General features: G+C 38.4%; 1 protein-coding gene across 4 annotated transcripts in view; it reads right to left on the reverse strand.

The window, feature by feature from the left end:
- necab1 (N-terminal EF-hand calcium binding protein 1) overlaps positions 1-16,752 on the reverse strand; it is a 38,136-nt gene that overhangs the window by 14,003 nt on the left and 7,381 nt on the right. For 3 of the 4 annotated variants that reach the window (XM_051871574.1, XM_051871573.1, XM_051871572.1), the window contains 5 exons: positions 16,625-16,649; positions 15,366-15,474; positions 9,924-9,949; positions 8,516-8,613; positions 923-1,059 (listed from right to left, as the gene is read on the reverse strand). In XM_051871574.1, the coding sequence (XP_051727534.1) occupies positions 923-1,059; positions 8,516-8,613; positions 9,924-9,949; positions 15,366-15,474; positions 16,625-16,649 (395 nt within the window). Of the gene's footprint in view, positions 1-918; positions 1,060-8,515; positions 8,614-9,923; positions 9,950-15,365; positions 15,475-16,624; positions 16,650-16,752 lie in introns of all 4 variants that reach the window. The other variant, XM_051871570.1, reaches the window with a different exon arrangement.

Below are 16,752 nucleotides of genomic sequence, written 5' to 3' on the forward strand. Positions count from 1 at the left end.
CACTAAGAGGGAGGAGAGATAGTGGGCACGTTGTGACACACACACAGTCTCAGGCACGCGGCTCTGTAGCATGCAATCATCCAGGTGCTGGAACAAAACAGCTCATTTTGCATTCTAAATTCTGCGCTCTATAAGGAGCTGACCCCTACGGTGGGCCATACAGCAGACCCTCCTCTGCAGTGAGTCAGAGACGCTGTAAGCTTAAAATGAGCTGCTAATCAACCGCAACACACATGCACACACACATAAAGGTTCTGTTGTTTCAATGACGGTTTAAACTGGAATTCCTCCCCTTTCTGCACAAAAACAAAGGCCTGGGTCACTGGTCTGCTGCTCACCTGGTCTATTAACAATTAATGCCGTTGATGCGCTATATAAATATTCAGTACCAAGGATGGCTGTGAACAGAATCCTTTCAGCTTGAGTCAGTGCACAAGGGCTGTCTACATGCATGTTGAAAAGTGAAATGGTGTTTAGATCTGAGGGGACTCTGCATGTCCAGTGGTGCAGAAGAAATCCACTCAATACCACTAAAAATGCTAGGGTCTGATGATTTGGGAGTGTGTGATTGCTTTCAGTATGGTCAATAAAGTCATCATACATACATATATTACAGTTGTAAAAATGCATGTGTACTTTAATAATCTTTCATTAATTCACAGTCACAGTTTAGCCACAAAAAAACACTCATATTGCATTTAAAATCTGAATAAAATACTGTAATATGTGATTAGCGTAAATTTGAACATTTCTCAGTGAATTAATGCTTGTTCCACTCTGCTGTCACAGACAATCCCCTATGCAAGCCTGATGTTCAGCTTCCAAAGAATGATTGAAAATATCCACTCGACTCCTTCTCACTCCACATGTTTGGTAGATATTGTGTTTAACAAAATGTAAAAGTGTATTCTGTGTCACTTGCCTCTCCTGCCGGGTCTGCTCAGCTGTGGTCTCCATGGCACACTCCAGAGAGCTCTGGAGAGACTGCAACTGACTGGTGGTCTCCTTTAACAGGAAACGTGTCACAAACTGCTCCAGATGCGTGGCTTCCTGGTAGTCCTGCAGATTAAAGACAGAGTTTCCATTGTCATTGCTGCTGTAGAATGGGCTTTGAAGATACACTGGCCTAAATTTTATATATATTTTATATTATATTTATAAATATTTATTAAAATATCATATATTAATTATAATAATAACAACATAAATTAATAATGTATAATTAATATACTTCATATTAATTATATTATATACTTAATATAAATTTATATTAATTAATTATAATATTTACTTTAATATACATTCAAAAAAGTAAGATTTTTTACTGTTACTGTGTGTAACGCTTATGTTCACCTGCATTTATTTATAAAAATACAAAACAGTGATATTCTGAAATATTATTACAATTTCAAACAAGTGTTGTGTATTTTAATATATTTTAAACGGTGAATTTTAAGCATCATTACTCCAGTCTTCAGTGTCACATGATCCTTCAGAAATCATTCTAATATGCTGATTTGCTGCTCAAGAAACATTATCAATGCTGACAGTTGTGCTGCTTAATATTTTTGTGGAAACCATGATATGTAAATAAAACAACATTTATTTGAAATAGAATTTTTTTGTAACATTGTAAATAGCTTTACTGTCACTTCTGATCAATTGAATGCATCCTTGCTGACAAAAAGTATTATCTTTGAACGAATATAATGCATAATTCATATATAAATTTTATTATCACATTAATTTAGAGTGGCAGTCCCAAAGAAATTAAAAAGGATAAAACCAAAAAGCTCAGTGTAGGATTTTGCATCCAGACAGCTGAATGAATTCATATGAGCCAAGCGGATACAACTACCTAAACCAGAACATTTCACTCTATGTTAAGTTCTTTGCTGATACTTGTAATCAGGTACATGAATGAAACAGTTCATGCATCATCTTTCAATTTAAAGGTACACTATGTAACTATGTTTTTGTCTTACCATGATTCACAATGGTAAGCCTATTATAAGTGTTTATATTTTAGATCTGTCAGGATGGTTTTCGCAGGAAATTGTGTACATACCTCACTAGCCCATGCGTGTCTCATCATATAAAGCATTATCTTTTGTGAAGGGTCATATTCATCCGCACAATCACTCAGAGCCTAAGCACAACCAACCAAAACAATGTTCTTCCGCAAAATGCATGCAATTTTGTTTTTTAACCGCTAGAGTGCCAAAAGTTACATAGTGTACCTTTATAAATATAACTATCTCTCAAACCGAAGTGCCAGAAAGCCTCTTTATGTTTTTGGATGTGATTTTGTGTCTCAAAGGCAGTGCTGCATGGGTATGTTATTTGCGGGTGGTACATCAGTTATTCAAAGTTAGGAATCAACAGCCGCCTGTATAATTATGTTGCACGCCAAAGCAACCGTGTTCTGTCACTATAAGAAAAGCCATTATTAAAGCTGAGAACATCCCTCAGCTAACAGGACACATAATTCTTCTGAGTATCCAGTAATGAAACAGGTGCTGCACGTCTAATATGAACATGAAGACGTTGACATTCACAAGATAGGGAAATCCAACACATCCACCACCAACGCACATGTATTTACAAAGCGGGTTAAATGGACAGACCTTCACAATAACCCTCAGCATGAGTCACAGCAACTAAGACCTCTATAACCTGTAGATGTTTAACAAACAGCACATAACGAATCTTTCCTTCCAGTACCAGTGGCCAACATTTTCACCCTTAGTCCAATAACTAAAGTAAGCAAACCATGTTAAAAAATGTCATCCTTATGAAAACGTCATCTGGTAATAAAATCATAAATATAAAAACAATATATTTTATATTTGCGCTATTAATCTGTCATAACTCTACCTGAAAACTGAAGGCAAGAGAACGAGCACCAGTATGACATTCAGAAGTGCGGTTGCTGTTTATAGAGGCGGCCTGAGGGCAGAGACAACACGCATCACAGCAGCTGGTTTGCGCACCCACTCACGGCCCTATGCAATAAACACAACACTATCTGTTGCCATATACAACATAACTATCTGTTGTTGGATGTGACTAATGGAGCTCATGCAATTGCGATGTACACATTATCAAGTGGTCTGAAGAGAAAGATCAAAGAAATGTGGCTCCTGATGGTTTATTATTATTACATAATTTTGCTCAGTCCTTTGTTAATGGCTTGTTGTTGTTTTTTTCTTTCTATAACCACAAGTTAGAGTTACTGTAATGATTTGACCACTTGAAATGTTGTCAGCCTTTGCAACCATAATCATCCAAGAGAAAATTCAGGGGAGAACAGCTTGCCCTAACTATTTGTTTCTCTGAGGTATATATATATAGATAAACATATATTATTATATATATTATATATTATTTTATAATATATATACACACTGAACAAAATTATAAACGCAACACTTTTGTTTTTGCCCCCATTTTTCATGTGCTGAACTCAAAGATCTAAAACTTTTTCTATGTACACAAAAGGCCTATTTCTCTCAAATATTGTTCACAAATCTGTGTAAATCTGTGTTAGTGAGCACTTCTCCTTTGCTGAGATAATCCATCCACCTCACATGATTATTGCACAGGTGTGCCTTAGGCTGGCCACAATAAAAGGCCACTCTAAAATGTGCAGTTTTACTGTATTGGGGGGGTTCGGGGGGGTCCAGTGCAACATATCTCCTTTGATCAGGTTGTTGATTGTGGCCTGTGGAATGCTGGTCCACTCCTCTTCAATGGATGTGCGAAGTTGCTGGATATTGGCAGGAACTGGAACACGCTGTCGTATACGCCGATCCAGAGCATCCCAAACATGCTCAATGGGTGACATGTCCGGTGAGTATGCTGGCCATGCAAGAACTGGGATGTTTTCAGCTTCCAGGAATTGTGTACAGATCCTTGCAACATGGGGCCGTGCATTATCATGCTGCAACATGAGGTGATGGTCATGGATGAATGGCACAACAATGGGCCTCAGGATCTTGTCACGGTATCTCTGTGCATTCAAAATGCCATCAGTAAAATGCATACCATACCATAACCCCACCGCCACCATGGGCCACTCGATCCACAATGTTGATATCAGCAAACCGCTCACCCACACGACGCCATACACGCTGTCTGCCATCTGACCTGTACAGTGAAAACCGGGATTCATCCGTGAAGAGAACACCTCTCCAAAGTGCCAGACGCCATCGAATGTGAGCATTTGCCCACTCAAGTCGGCTATGATGACGAACTGCAGTCAGGTCAAGACCCCGATGAGGACGACGAGCATGCAGATGATCTTCCCTGAGATGGTTTCTAACAGTTTGTGCAGAAATTCTTTGATTATGCAAACCGATTATTGCAGCAGCTGTCCAGGTGGCTGGTCTCAGACAATCTTGTAGGTGAAGATGCTGGATGTGGAGGTCCTGGGCTGGTGTGGTTACACGTGGTCTGCGGTTGTGAGGCCAGTTGGATGTACTGCCAAATTCTCTGAAGCGCCTTTGGAGACGGCTTATGGTAGAGAAATGAACATTCAATTCACGGGCAACAGCTCCTGCAATCAGCATGCCAATTGCACGCTCCCTCAAAACTTGCGACATCTGTGGCTTTGTGCTGAGATAAAACTGCACATTTTAGAGTAGCCTTTTATTGTGGCCAGCCTAAGGCACACCTGTGCAATAATCATGCTGTCTAAGCAGCATCTTGATATGCCACACCTGTGAGGTGGATGGATTATCTCGCCAAAGGAGAAGTGCTCACTAACACAGATTTAGACAGATTTGTGAACAATATTTGAGAGAAATAGGCCTTTTGTGTACATAGAAAAAGTCTTAGATCTTTGAGCTCACGAAAAATGGGGGCAAAAACAAAAGTGTTGCGTTTATAATTTTGTTCAGTATATATATATATATATATATATATATATATATATATATATATATATATTATTTTGGTCCATTTTCCCAAAAGAGAGAACCTGGGGGGTGGTTGTGTAAGATTTTTTTAAAAAGAAATTGATACTTTTATTCAGCAATTATGTATTTAACTGATCAAAAGTGACAGTGAATTCAGTTTTGCCATCACAAGAATGAATTAGCGTTTTGGAGACGTTGCTGCAGTTTTTCTGGATTTAGTCTGTCTCAGTTTTTTCTGTTTCTTCATGTAATCACAGATGGACTCGATGATGGTGAGATCAGATCTCAGTGTGGAACATACCGGCTGTTGTCAGACTGCTCGTGCATACAAAAATCTCACTGGATTAATACAATTAATGGCAAAAGGAATGTTTGGAAATGTAAACTGATATTTCCTACTGACACACTCCAGCAAAATATATAAATAACTGGCTTAAACCAAATTTTTGGGTTGAAAATACTAACATGCCTAACACTTTTGCACAGTACTGTATATTTTGTAAAAATCTTAGCTTCTAAGCTATTAGACACAAACTTTTGATTTAACGGGATCTTCAAGTGTTTTTATTCTTCATATAATGTTAGCATCTCGTATATCACTGAACTGTAGTTCCTTACATCATTCATTAACACTGTTTTCCTTAGTTGTGTTTTTCCAGTAGTTGAAGATATTTTTCTTATACATTTATTTTGTGTTTTAATGCCCAGAAATGCATTTTTGTTCAAGTACACAACTGTTTAAATATTTTAAGCACAGCAAGCGGAGACATTCAAATGATCTTCTCTCACTATTTGTTTCTCTGAGGTTTAATACTGGGAATTCGGCTTTTGCCTCCAAATGAGAAGTGTGTTATTTCTCATGCTTTTTGAACATTGCAAAACATCATCAAATCGAAATGAAATTCTGGCTGCACAAAGCAGCACCTGTCAACGTACCTAAACCTTTAAACCATGCAGTGAAAAAACAATCAATCAGTCTCAATTTGCACCTCTCTCTGATCATCTTCAGCAGACAGCCACTTCTCATTGTGAGAATTTGTTTTTACTGCTCTTTTGCTCAGACAAATGATGGTTTAAAGATGTACAACAAAACATTGAAGCAAATGCCAGTAGTCTTTCACAAAAAAGTCCTATTGAACTCATTAATCGTGTTTCACTTCTTCTGTCTGCCTCACTAATCAAGGGGGCATAATGAAATGACACAGCACTGCCCTTCATGCCGACGACTCAATTTCTGAGACGCTCACATGCATTAAGTGGCATGTCTGCTGGGCCTGGAGTCAGTGCTTGGCTAATTCATTATCTGTAGAAGCCAAGGCAGCAGACAGTCTCTGTTAAATGGCTCAGCGGCAACTGAAGCACAAAGCTCATACCTGCGCATTCCTCTAACGGTCAGTGTGGACTGTGCTGATTACTAACATCAGACGCTAAGGAAGATAAACACTGCTGTTCAGACCAGATAACCACCGACAATACTAAACATCTATATGAGCAAGACAGCAGCCAATAACTCAATCAAATCATCTGTGAGCGGACCATCATGCATGTCACATGAGAGATGCAGAGTTCAGCTAAGTATAATGTACAAACTGTTTTGAAGGTAGTAATTACTGTGGTGCAATAACCAAGCTCATTATTAGGGCTGGGACAATACATCGATTCTCGATTTGCGATACAATGATAATTCTGATATTTTCTCCCTCGAATCGAATCGATTCTGAGCTTAGTTTTAACACTCTATGCTATTTTTTAACCGCACACTCAAATGCTCATGAAGAAGAGTGCTGGACAGCGATCGTGTGTCATGTAGGTGGTTAAATGTACTTGCACCTCGGCTCAGAATGCTTTTATGACGCAAGATTAAAGGGTTAGTTCACCCAAAAATGAAAATTCTGTCATTTATTACTCACGCTCATGCCGTTCCAGACCCGTAAGACCGTCGTTAATCTTCGGAACGCAAATTGAGATATTTTTGTTTAAATCCGATGGCTCCGTGAGGCCTACATAGGGAGCAATGACATTTCCTCTCTCAAGATCCATAAAGGTACTAAAAACATATTTAAATCAGTTCATGTGAGTACAGTGGTTCAATATTAATATTATAAAGCGACGAGAATATTTTTGGTGCGCCAAAAAAAAACAAAATAACGAATTATTTAGCGATGGCCTATTTCAAAACACTGCTTCAGGAAGCTTCGGAGCATAATGAATCAGCGTGTCAAATCCGCAGTTCGGAGCGCCAAAGTCACGTGATTTCAGCAGTTTGACGGTTTGACACGCGATCCGAATCATGATTCGACACGCTGATTCATTGTGCTCCGATGCTTCCTGAAGCAGTGTTTTGAAATCGGCCATCACTAAATAAGTTGTTATTTTGTTTTTTTTGGCGCACCAAAAATATTCTCTTAAATATACAAGAACTTTAATAAATCTTTGTTTATGAACATTTGATAGAAATTGAGGCCAGTGTTGGAAAGTTACAACCCTAAACTATTGACATTACTAACTTAACTACATTTTTCAGTATTTCACAGCAATGTAGTGTGATAAAAAAAAATTCACTTTGTATCCACCGTAGTTTTAGATGTGGAAGCAAGCTATTTCCTATGAATGTACAAGACTTCCGATTCAATAGCCGCTATAGGTAAATAACTAGAAGAATAACAAAGTGCAGTAAACTATTGCACTACAAACCAGTGTGTTTATGATAATGATAATAAATTAAAATATGGTAACAAATACCAGTTTGCAACATCAAGCAGCATAACATTATTTTTTCATAAATAGTTAATAGCTGTTAATGATTATTTTAATTTTTGGTTGTTTTTTATTATTTTAGTTTTAGTTGCAATAATCCTAATTAAAGTCTTTGTTGTTTTTGTTCCAAATAAATGTAAAGATGTTCAAATGTTTGCAAACAGCATACCGTTGCTCAGCTATTTCAAACTTCTTTGTACCCCTGAGAACAAAGACCTTCACCATGGGTACTATTTTATAAGAACAGACACATAATTGTTTGATTTTGAGATTTTAGTCAGATTTTTGATAAGATTTATTAAATATTATCTTGACAAATAAGACTCAATTTAGTTGGTATATCTACTGTATTTAAAACCGGAAATTAATAACGAAAAATTAATAAAGCACTTTATCTTATTGAGATCAAACACTATCTCTCCTGCATCAGGTTGTTTGTGTCAGACAGATGTGAGTCTGAGCTAGTGCGGATCCATCTTCATCCACTCTAAGAGTTCCCAGAGCTTTATTACGACTCAGAGAAAATTACACATCTAACGGTCGCATTAGGGGCCAGGGAACATGCTGTGAGTTATTAAGATAAGACACTGAAAGCCTCCAGGATTCAGAATACTAATCTTAGTGCTTACAGGTATCGCGTCTATCTGCTGTACTTCTCACAAACACTGAGGGATAAATCAAGTGACAGCACCCACATAAATACACAAAGGCTATGTTCAAGTACACTTAACTAACATCATTTTCAATCAGAGGAAGGTAATAGAAGTAGTTTCAGTCAACTATGTAACTGAGATCATGTCCATTTGTTGAATATATACAAAGGAGGTAAGGCAACCCACCTTCTTGGTTTTGTCCATGGCTTTCAGTATGGATACGTTCAGGTCTTCCAAGGCAGCAAGGACATTTTCATATTCCCCAAGATGCTGAGAGAAGTATTCTAAGAGAAAAGTAAACAATTTAAAATATTAAAATACATATGACAACGGTTTTATAAAAGCATCCGCAAAAACATCCACAAATTTCAGAAAACCATTTGATATAATGTCATATTTTGCTATTGTGTGTAATTACATTTATGCATTAGCAGGGAATTTGAATTTCTCTAGAAAATATTCTCACTGTTCAAAGCAAATTAGCATTTGAGACCTACTAATATTTGTGTATGCATTGCATATACCTAATGCAAAATGTACATATAAAGCTAATGTTTACACATGGTAATACTTTACTTTATTAGTTACTTTCTTCCCTACGCTTAATTTTACAAATTTATTATACACTACCATTCAAAAGTTTGGGGATAGATGATTGAAAGAAGTCTAAATATCAGAGTCATGTTGAGTTTCATTGACTTTAAGTCCACATGTCTGTGTTCCTTGTGTTTCCTGCCAGTTTACTCTTGTTAAATCCCTTCTTAGTTTCCTTGGTTTCTTAGTTAAATGTGTGTCTCAACATTTCTTAGTATTATCAATGTTGAAAAACAATTGTGCTGCTTAATATTTTGTGGTAACCATGATTTTTTTCAGGATTCTTTGATAAATAGAAATGTTAAAAGAACAGCATTCACTTGAAATTAAAATCTTTTGTAACATTACAAATGTCATTACTGTCACTTTTGATCAATTTAATACCTTGCAGAATAAAAGTACTAATTTCAAGAAAAAAAAAAAAAAAAAAAAACTTACTGACCCCAAACTTTTTATATATGGTTGAACTTTTTTTTATAGTATGTGCACTTATGTGTACTTACAGTGTACTTACCTAAGAAAGTACTGGGTTTTAAGGTAACTACATGGATTAAGGTTAGGTTTAGGGTAGGTTCAGGGTTAGTACCCAGTTATTACCCAGTTATTTGTAATTACTATAATAAGTACATAGCATGTACATGGGGAACAGGACTGTAAAATAAAGTGATTATATACAATTGATATTAGACATATTTATATAAAACAGTGTATTACTTTACAAGCCAAACATAATTTTAATAGAAAAAGAAAAGATACTTGAGGCAGAACCCTCCGGATAGGCAGTCCATAAATGTGCCTCAAATATCCTATTGTCTAACAGGGTTACTGAAAGAACTGTTTACAGTCTTTAGAGTTCTTGCAGGATCTTGTGGGTTCCTCAGTGAACTGCAGTTTTTGAACATGTGTCTTAGGAACCCTAAATGGTGCCTCAAGTATCTTTTCATCACAGTGAGCATAATACCTCAGAGTAATATTGTCAATAAAAAGTGTTAACTCTTACCACACAGCTCATCCGTCTCCACATTCCTGTAAGCAGACCATAAACAGACATGTTAATTGCATTTCCTGTTAAAAGACATGTGAGTTGCATCTAAATGTGATCTAATATTCTGTGCTGATTTCAATCTATGCAGACAGCATCTTTCTCAAAAGAAGGTCCTTTGGGAGCGCGATGTTTGCCTAATGAGAGCGGGTCATCTTAAGACAACTAGACTCTAACCCTGCATAACACCCACCAGGCAAACAATGAGTCCCCTGACAACTCCATGTCTCAACCCTGCTCTGATTAGAGGCTCAATGCCATGAGGTAAAGTCATCATCTTACAGGCTGCTGAGAATATAAAAAGTCAGAATGTAATGTGTCCCAATGCATAGAATGAACTTTCCAACAGTGATTTTTCAGTCTCTGAAGCCAGTAAGGGTCACTCACACTAAACAGTGCATGTATATATAAATAACATTTTTATATATTTTTATATCAGTATTTTTATTTTTGTAAAAAAAAAAAAAAAAAAAAAAAAAATCACTATGTTTTTTTAAGAATCTTAAATATGGGTAGCCAAAATGTAGTGATGAATGGGAACATGCAAATTGGCTGAAAGCTAAAATTCCTGTTTTATTTTACTTTCGCACTAAACCTCAAAAAGCATATTTATCAAGAGAAATATGCCAAATTTAACAGCAATTTCCATTAGCTTCACAGAGTGACAGTGATTAGAGTTTTTAATCCTTTTTCCAGCACAGAGGGTGGAAGATTTTCAGCATTTGGCAGTTGTAGAAGCAATGACTAGATTTTTTGAGTTTCTACTATGGTTTCTACCAAGCGTGCCACACGAGTCCTGAAAAGTGAAGCCAAAGCGTCTCGATCGCCCCCAGGTGGCTGGATGCAGTATAGGTCATAACCCCCGCCCTCTCAATGTAATGCAATGGACGTGAGACAAACTAAACAGTCAAATTACACGTCAAATATTTTTTCTTCAAAAGATGGTTTCTGTCATTTAGGCAGTTTTTATCACGCTGATGTTAGTTAAAGTGTTCGTTCTTTAAATAAGTTTGTTTTAAGTTACTTATTTGATGCTATAAAAACGCGGGTTTTGACGTCATGATTGACAGCTTAGATTACAGCTTCTCTGAGCGAAGTCGTCACTGAAGCACCAACGGACTTTTCTCTGGATCTTCGGGAGGAAATTGGAGCTTTAACTTTAATTTGTACATTTCCAGAACTGTTTTCTTTCACATCGACATAATGTGTTGTTCTCCGATTTTGCGGGAGTGTGGGCGGGACCTTGATATCACGGCTCCATTTCGCGCTCACTACCGCGCAGACTCGCTTCAGTTACTACAATGGAAGGGAGTGAAGGTGCATCGTCCATATTTTTTTTTACAGTCTGTGGACAGACCCCTATTTTAACAATCAAAATTCTTAAAACTGCTCTAGAGGATGCAAACAACAACTTTTTCTAGACTTGCTGGATAAAACACAGACGGCTTGGCATCACAGCTGAACTGTTAACTGACTGAGCTAGACCTCATAGCGGGAGGTAAAGCCTTCGATAAACATACATAGACAACACATCAATAAGGCCTTAAGTACCACAGGCTGTACACTGTCAATAATTTTCATATCTCATCTCATATCTATTCTCTCCCTGAGACGTTATACCAAAAGACAGACAGTAAAAAGCATTATTGGCTACAGGGATTAAAATTGACCCTTCGCCGGGAGTTTGATTGACAAGCGATCTAACCAATCATAATGCAGAATCCGCCATTTTGTCCGACAAAGCAGTCAAGAGTTAGAAGATTAACCTCTGTGGACTTGAACTTGAAAAATGGTGTGTACTGACGTCTTTCCGCATTTGAAACAACATTCTTTCTCATGTTCATTCATGTTTATTTGATGGTATAAATTAACTAGTAGGAAGAGATGATCGGTTCACAGGCCGCTTGAGGTGAGGCGCTACAGCAATCTGTCACGACACATTAAAGAGCCACAAAACGGTTTATATTGTTCGAATTTCTTTAAAAAATTACACAATTTGAAAGCTGGGACTTTGTTTCATATCATAAGTAACCTGCTCTGTCAACGTGTGTCCTCTTTGCTCCGCGATGTATTTTTCACTCTGTGTGGCGTGACAGCGCCATGGCTTGTCGGACAAAGCAACAGTAACTAAGGGGGGGCGGGTCTTTGCGAAGGGGAATAAAATCACTATCATTCAGTTTTAATGGGGTTGAAATTTTTAGTGTAGACATAAAAACCTTGAGCTCTTCTCATACTCGATACTGAATAATAATGAATTCTGCTGAGAAAATGTTTTCAAGGTATTCTCCTTCTAGGTTTCTCTGACTATGACCAATGAATTGCAATAATCCATATCCATGAGAGTATAAATGCAGGACCCCTAATCTTACAAGATTGCTTGTCACTTTCCTGAGAAATCAGGTTTATACTATAATGAATAATTGATGCCTGACCAAAAACAATTGTGCTAAGGGGAAGAGCTAACCATTATGTTGGCACAGGAAAGTGATTTTTCCTTTGAAATACTACATCAAACCAAATCTGCCCCGGCCACAAAATGAATGGAAAATAAAATCAGAAGCACATTCTCATCAAACACCTACTACAAAGGGAGTATGTACCAGCCAGGAGAGCTGCTGCTATGGAAACCAAGATGACTTTAAGTGACATGGAATCATTCCGTGAGGAGGTGAAAGCATGATAAAAATCTGCTCCTTATAACATATGCTACACAGACGTGCTATATTAATCACTACATACACATATCTCTATACAATTTTTATTTTGGGGTGAACTATTCCTTTAAATGTAGATTTTTTTATTTCACCTCCCCTTGAAATTTTTCCTTCAACAAGTCATGCATTATTTATGCACAATTTAAAACCCTTTTATTTTCATCCAAGAAAAAGAGGAAACCAAATTGCTTTATCTCTCTCACACAAACACACACATCAACATGGACCATTGACATGGCTGTGTCTAACAAGCCAGAAGCATGATAAGCATCAGTTTGACAAGAGTCTGTCGTGTTTGAGAGACAGCGCACCCTCACCCTCAGTGAATGTTACAGACGCTGTAATGACGTCATCATGACTATGGTTGGAGGTCTATGGCTCTTGTATGGTTGCAAATGTATAGTCACAACTGTTTTTTGTTACAAAATCATACAGCAAGAAAAATGGCAAGAACATTGTAAAAATTAAACGATACTTGAAGCACCATGTAGAGCTCTAATCTCTATAGTATTTGCGGTTATTCATATGCATAGCTGGGAGTTGATTCCAAAAAGAATCAATTCTTTGACTCAAAGGCATCAAATAGACTCTGATGCTTCGAATCAGTTTCTTTCAGGTAAAACTGACCCATTCGAAGGGCATTCAACCTGACTGTGTCCATTACTCTGATTATAAAATAACTGATGAGCCATGAGGCTTAGAAACTACTAGCTAACTAAGCTAGCTTGGTTGCACCATTAGTTCTTAAGGCATAGTGTATCTAGTAGTTGCATAATATGACATTTACCTTCAATAATCCAAAAGCAGCCTTCAAATTCATGAGCAGAAGATATGTAGAAACAGCATGAATTTGTAACGTCCGAACAGGCAAGAAGATGAGGTGAGGCAAAGTGGATCTATATGCAGCCTTTTACTTTAATAAATAAATCAAAGCAAAAATACAACAAGGTGATAATCCATTGAATTTGAAAAACATGTAACAGTGTGCGTTGATCACAAGCAACAGTGAACAAAGAACAGAATAAACTGAGGGCAATATATACAGCGAAACTGATAATCTAAACAAGTAGCAGGTGCTACAAACAATGAGTAACTATGACAACAAACAAAACCATAACAGTAAGAGTCCCTAGAGCGACCCAGATAGGAGCCAGGAGGAGGATGACCCATGGCGGAACCAATGGAGAGAGAAGCCAGGGCAATGCCCGGAGTCCACCTGACAGAAGTGAAGCTGGGAGTGGTGGAGACCCAGGTGAAGTCCAAGGGATGGAGAGACCAGGCAACACCGGAGGACAAGGAGGCCACGGCGGAGCGAGTGGCCAAGGTGGAACCAGGATGCCGGAGAACTGAGGAGGAGCCAGAGGGCAGGAAAAGTCTGACCGGAGGGACGAGACGTCCGTGGCAGAGGCAGAGCGATGACTGACAAAGGCAGAGGGAGTGATGAGCCAAGGTGGAACCTGGGCTGAACCAGCAGAGATGAAGGCGACTTGAGATTGGGCTAAACCATGGAGCGATTTGGGTCTGGGCTGAACCAGCGGAGACAAAGGCGACTTGGGACTGGGCTGAACCCACGCTAAACCAGTGGAGTGATTTGGAAGTGGGCTAAACTAGCTGAGACGAAGGCAACTTGGGACTGGACTGAACCAGCGGAGACAAAGGCAACTTGGGACTGGGCTAAGCCAGCAAAGACAAAGGCGATTTGGGTCTGGGCTGAACCAGCAGAGACAAAGGCAACTTGGGACTGGGCTAAGCCAGCAAAGACAAAGGCGACTTGGGACTGGGCTGAACCAGCGCTAAACCAGTGGAGTGATTTGGAAGTGGGCTGAACCAGCTGAGACGAAGGCAACTTGGGACTGGGCTGAACCAGCAGAGACAAAGGCAACTTGGGACTGGGCTAAGCCAGCAAAGACGAAGGCGATTTGGGTCTGGGCTGAACCAGCAGAGACGAAGGCAACTTGGGTCTGGGCTGAACCAGCAGAGACGAAGGCAACTTGGGACTGGGCTGAGCCAGCGGAGACAAAGGTGACTTGGGACTGGGCTGAACCAGCGGAGACGGAGGCAACTTGGGACTGGGATAAACCAGTGGAGTGATTTGGATGTGGGCTGAATTAGCGGAGACGAAGGCAACTTGGGACTGGGCTGAACCAGCAGAGACGAAGGCAACTTGGGACTGGGCTGAGCCAGAGGAGCCAGAGGCGACTTGGGACTGGGCTGAACCAGTGGAGCGATTTGGGAGCGGGCTGAACCAGCGGAGACAAAGGCGACTTGGCACTAAATCATCACACGTCTAAAGAATTGACGTTTATAAAACAAGAGCTTATTGATGCAATTCACGCAATCTACTGTTTTATTCCAAATATGATTCCTGGTCAGAGGCATCTTTAAACATTTAGTTTACACGTAGAGTTACATTTCAACTAAGTTTAATAGCGTAACACAAACATTTAGTAGTGCATAAGTTTTAACTTGGTAAACCAGCCCCACGTCTTTGCCTGGACTCAGACTCAAATGATCTGGTCTCAACTACATCACCGGTCCTAGCACATATGTATTTTGATAGTCAAAACAATTAGATTCCTGCTATATGATTGTGTCTGACACATGTCGCAGTACCCTCACAACGGTTCCAGCAATTTGATTTCTTGTCAATAGTATGTGTATGTGAAAGATAAACAGCAATACTTACTCTGTGTTATGAGTGTCAATTGTATGGAAAAGCTCCTTTAATTCATCTCCTGACAGAACACCATCTGAGAAATAAGCCTTGAACTCATCAAAGGACAGCTTCCCATCATCTTTTGAGAGGAAAATGTGGTTAAAAATGCGCCTTGAAAAACAAAATTGAACTCATAAAAGTATTTCAACTTTAATAAAGACAGTGTTGAATCTATAAATGAGAAAGAAAGTAAAGTTCATCATCCTTCAGACTATGACAATTCAGCTCATGCACATCAGATCATCAGATCTCAGGTGTTTGGGAAAAACATGCACACAGACACCACAAGATAATATTTGCGACAGAGCTGAGGGCTCGTGTTAGTTGGTGCAGACACGCAGAGGTTTTTAAACAAACAGTGACAGGTGAGTCACGCCAAGCTATACTCAAAATAGAATAAATGTACTGCTGCACATGCAGAGTGCTATACACCTATATACAATATGAAATAAAATGCAGTAAAGGAACCTCAAAATGAACACAATATGAGGAAGAGGGAAAGAGATCTACAAAAATCCTTGTGACTGACATTATAAGCCTATATTGCACATTAATGTTGCATTGACTGACATGATTGAATCCAATTATATGTTGTTAGAGCCCGAACTCATACATTCTTCAAAATTTAGTGTTTACATACTGTATATATGTTAATCAATAATAATAATTTTATAATTTAAATTTTGTGTTTAAATTATAATTAAATTATAACTTACAATTCTCACCATTCGGGTACATGAATAATGTTTTCTTTTAAGAACATCATTTTAATCTTATGCAATTATCTTTAAATGAACAAAATATTAGTTTGATCACCAAAGTGTCTATCTTTGTGTTTCAATGAACTGAAAAGCCAACCAGGTTACTTAAGTTAAACCAGCAAATATTTTTTTACAGTGTATGCTAAAGCAAGGTAACTGAGTTTGAATTCTGATGCCTAAAATTAACTTCTAAATCAATGGTATTTGTAAAATTCTGAACTATACGAGGGGATGTTGGGGAGGAGCACAGTGACATTTGTTTGGTATCACTCTAATAAAATATTGACTATCATTAGGAAACGTATGGACAGTCTAGTGTTTCCATGACAACAGAGCAACAGCATAGGCTGGGAATGGACAACCATTCAAACATATGGAGGCATCGAGTAATGTGTACTAGTCTATAACAAACAGTTTATTATGCAGGTGAACAAGTGCACTTTAAAAGACAGAAAGGCAATGCCTTACCATTTTTGTCAGCTCTTCTCAGAATCTGAAAGCAAACAGGACAACATCAGTTCATAGCCAGGAGAAATCATGCTGCGTTGATCATGTAAAGGGACTCTAGCACTGTAAATTATTTAGATTGAGTCCTA

The sequence above is a fragment of the Ctenopharyngodon idella genome, chromosome 19 (assembly GCF_019924925.1).
Source record: "Ctenopharyngodon idella isolate HZGC_01 chromosome 19, HZGC01, whole genome shotgun sequence".
NCBI classification, from domain to species: Eukaryota; Metazoa; Chordata; class Actinopteri; order Cypriniformes; family Xenocyprididae; genus Ctenopharyngodon; species Ctenopharyngodon idella.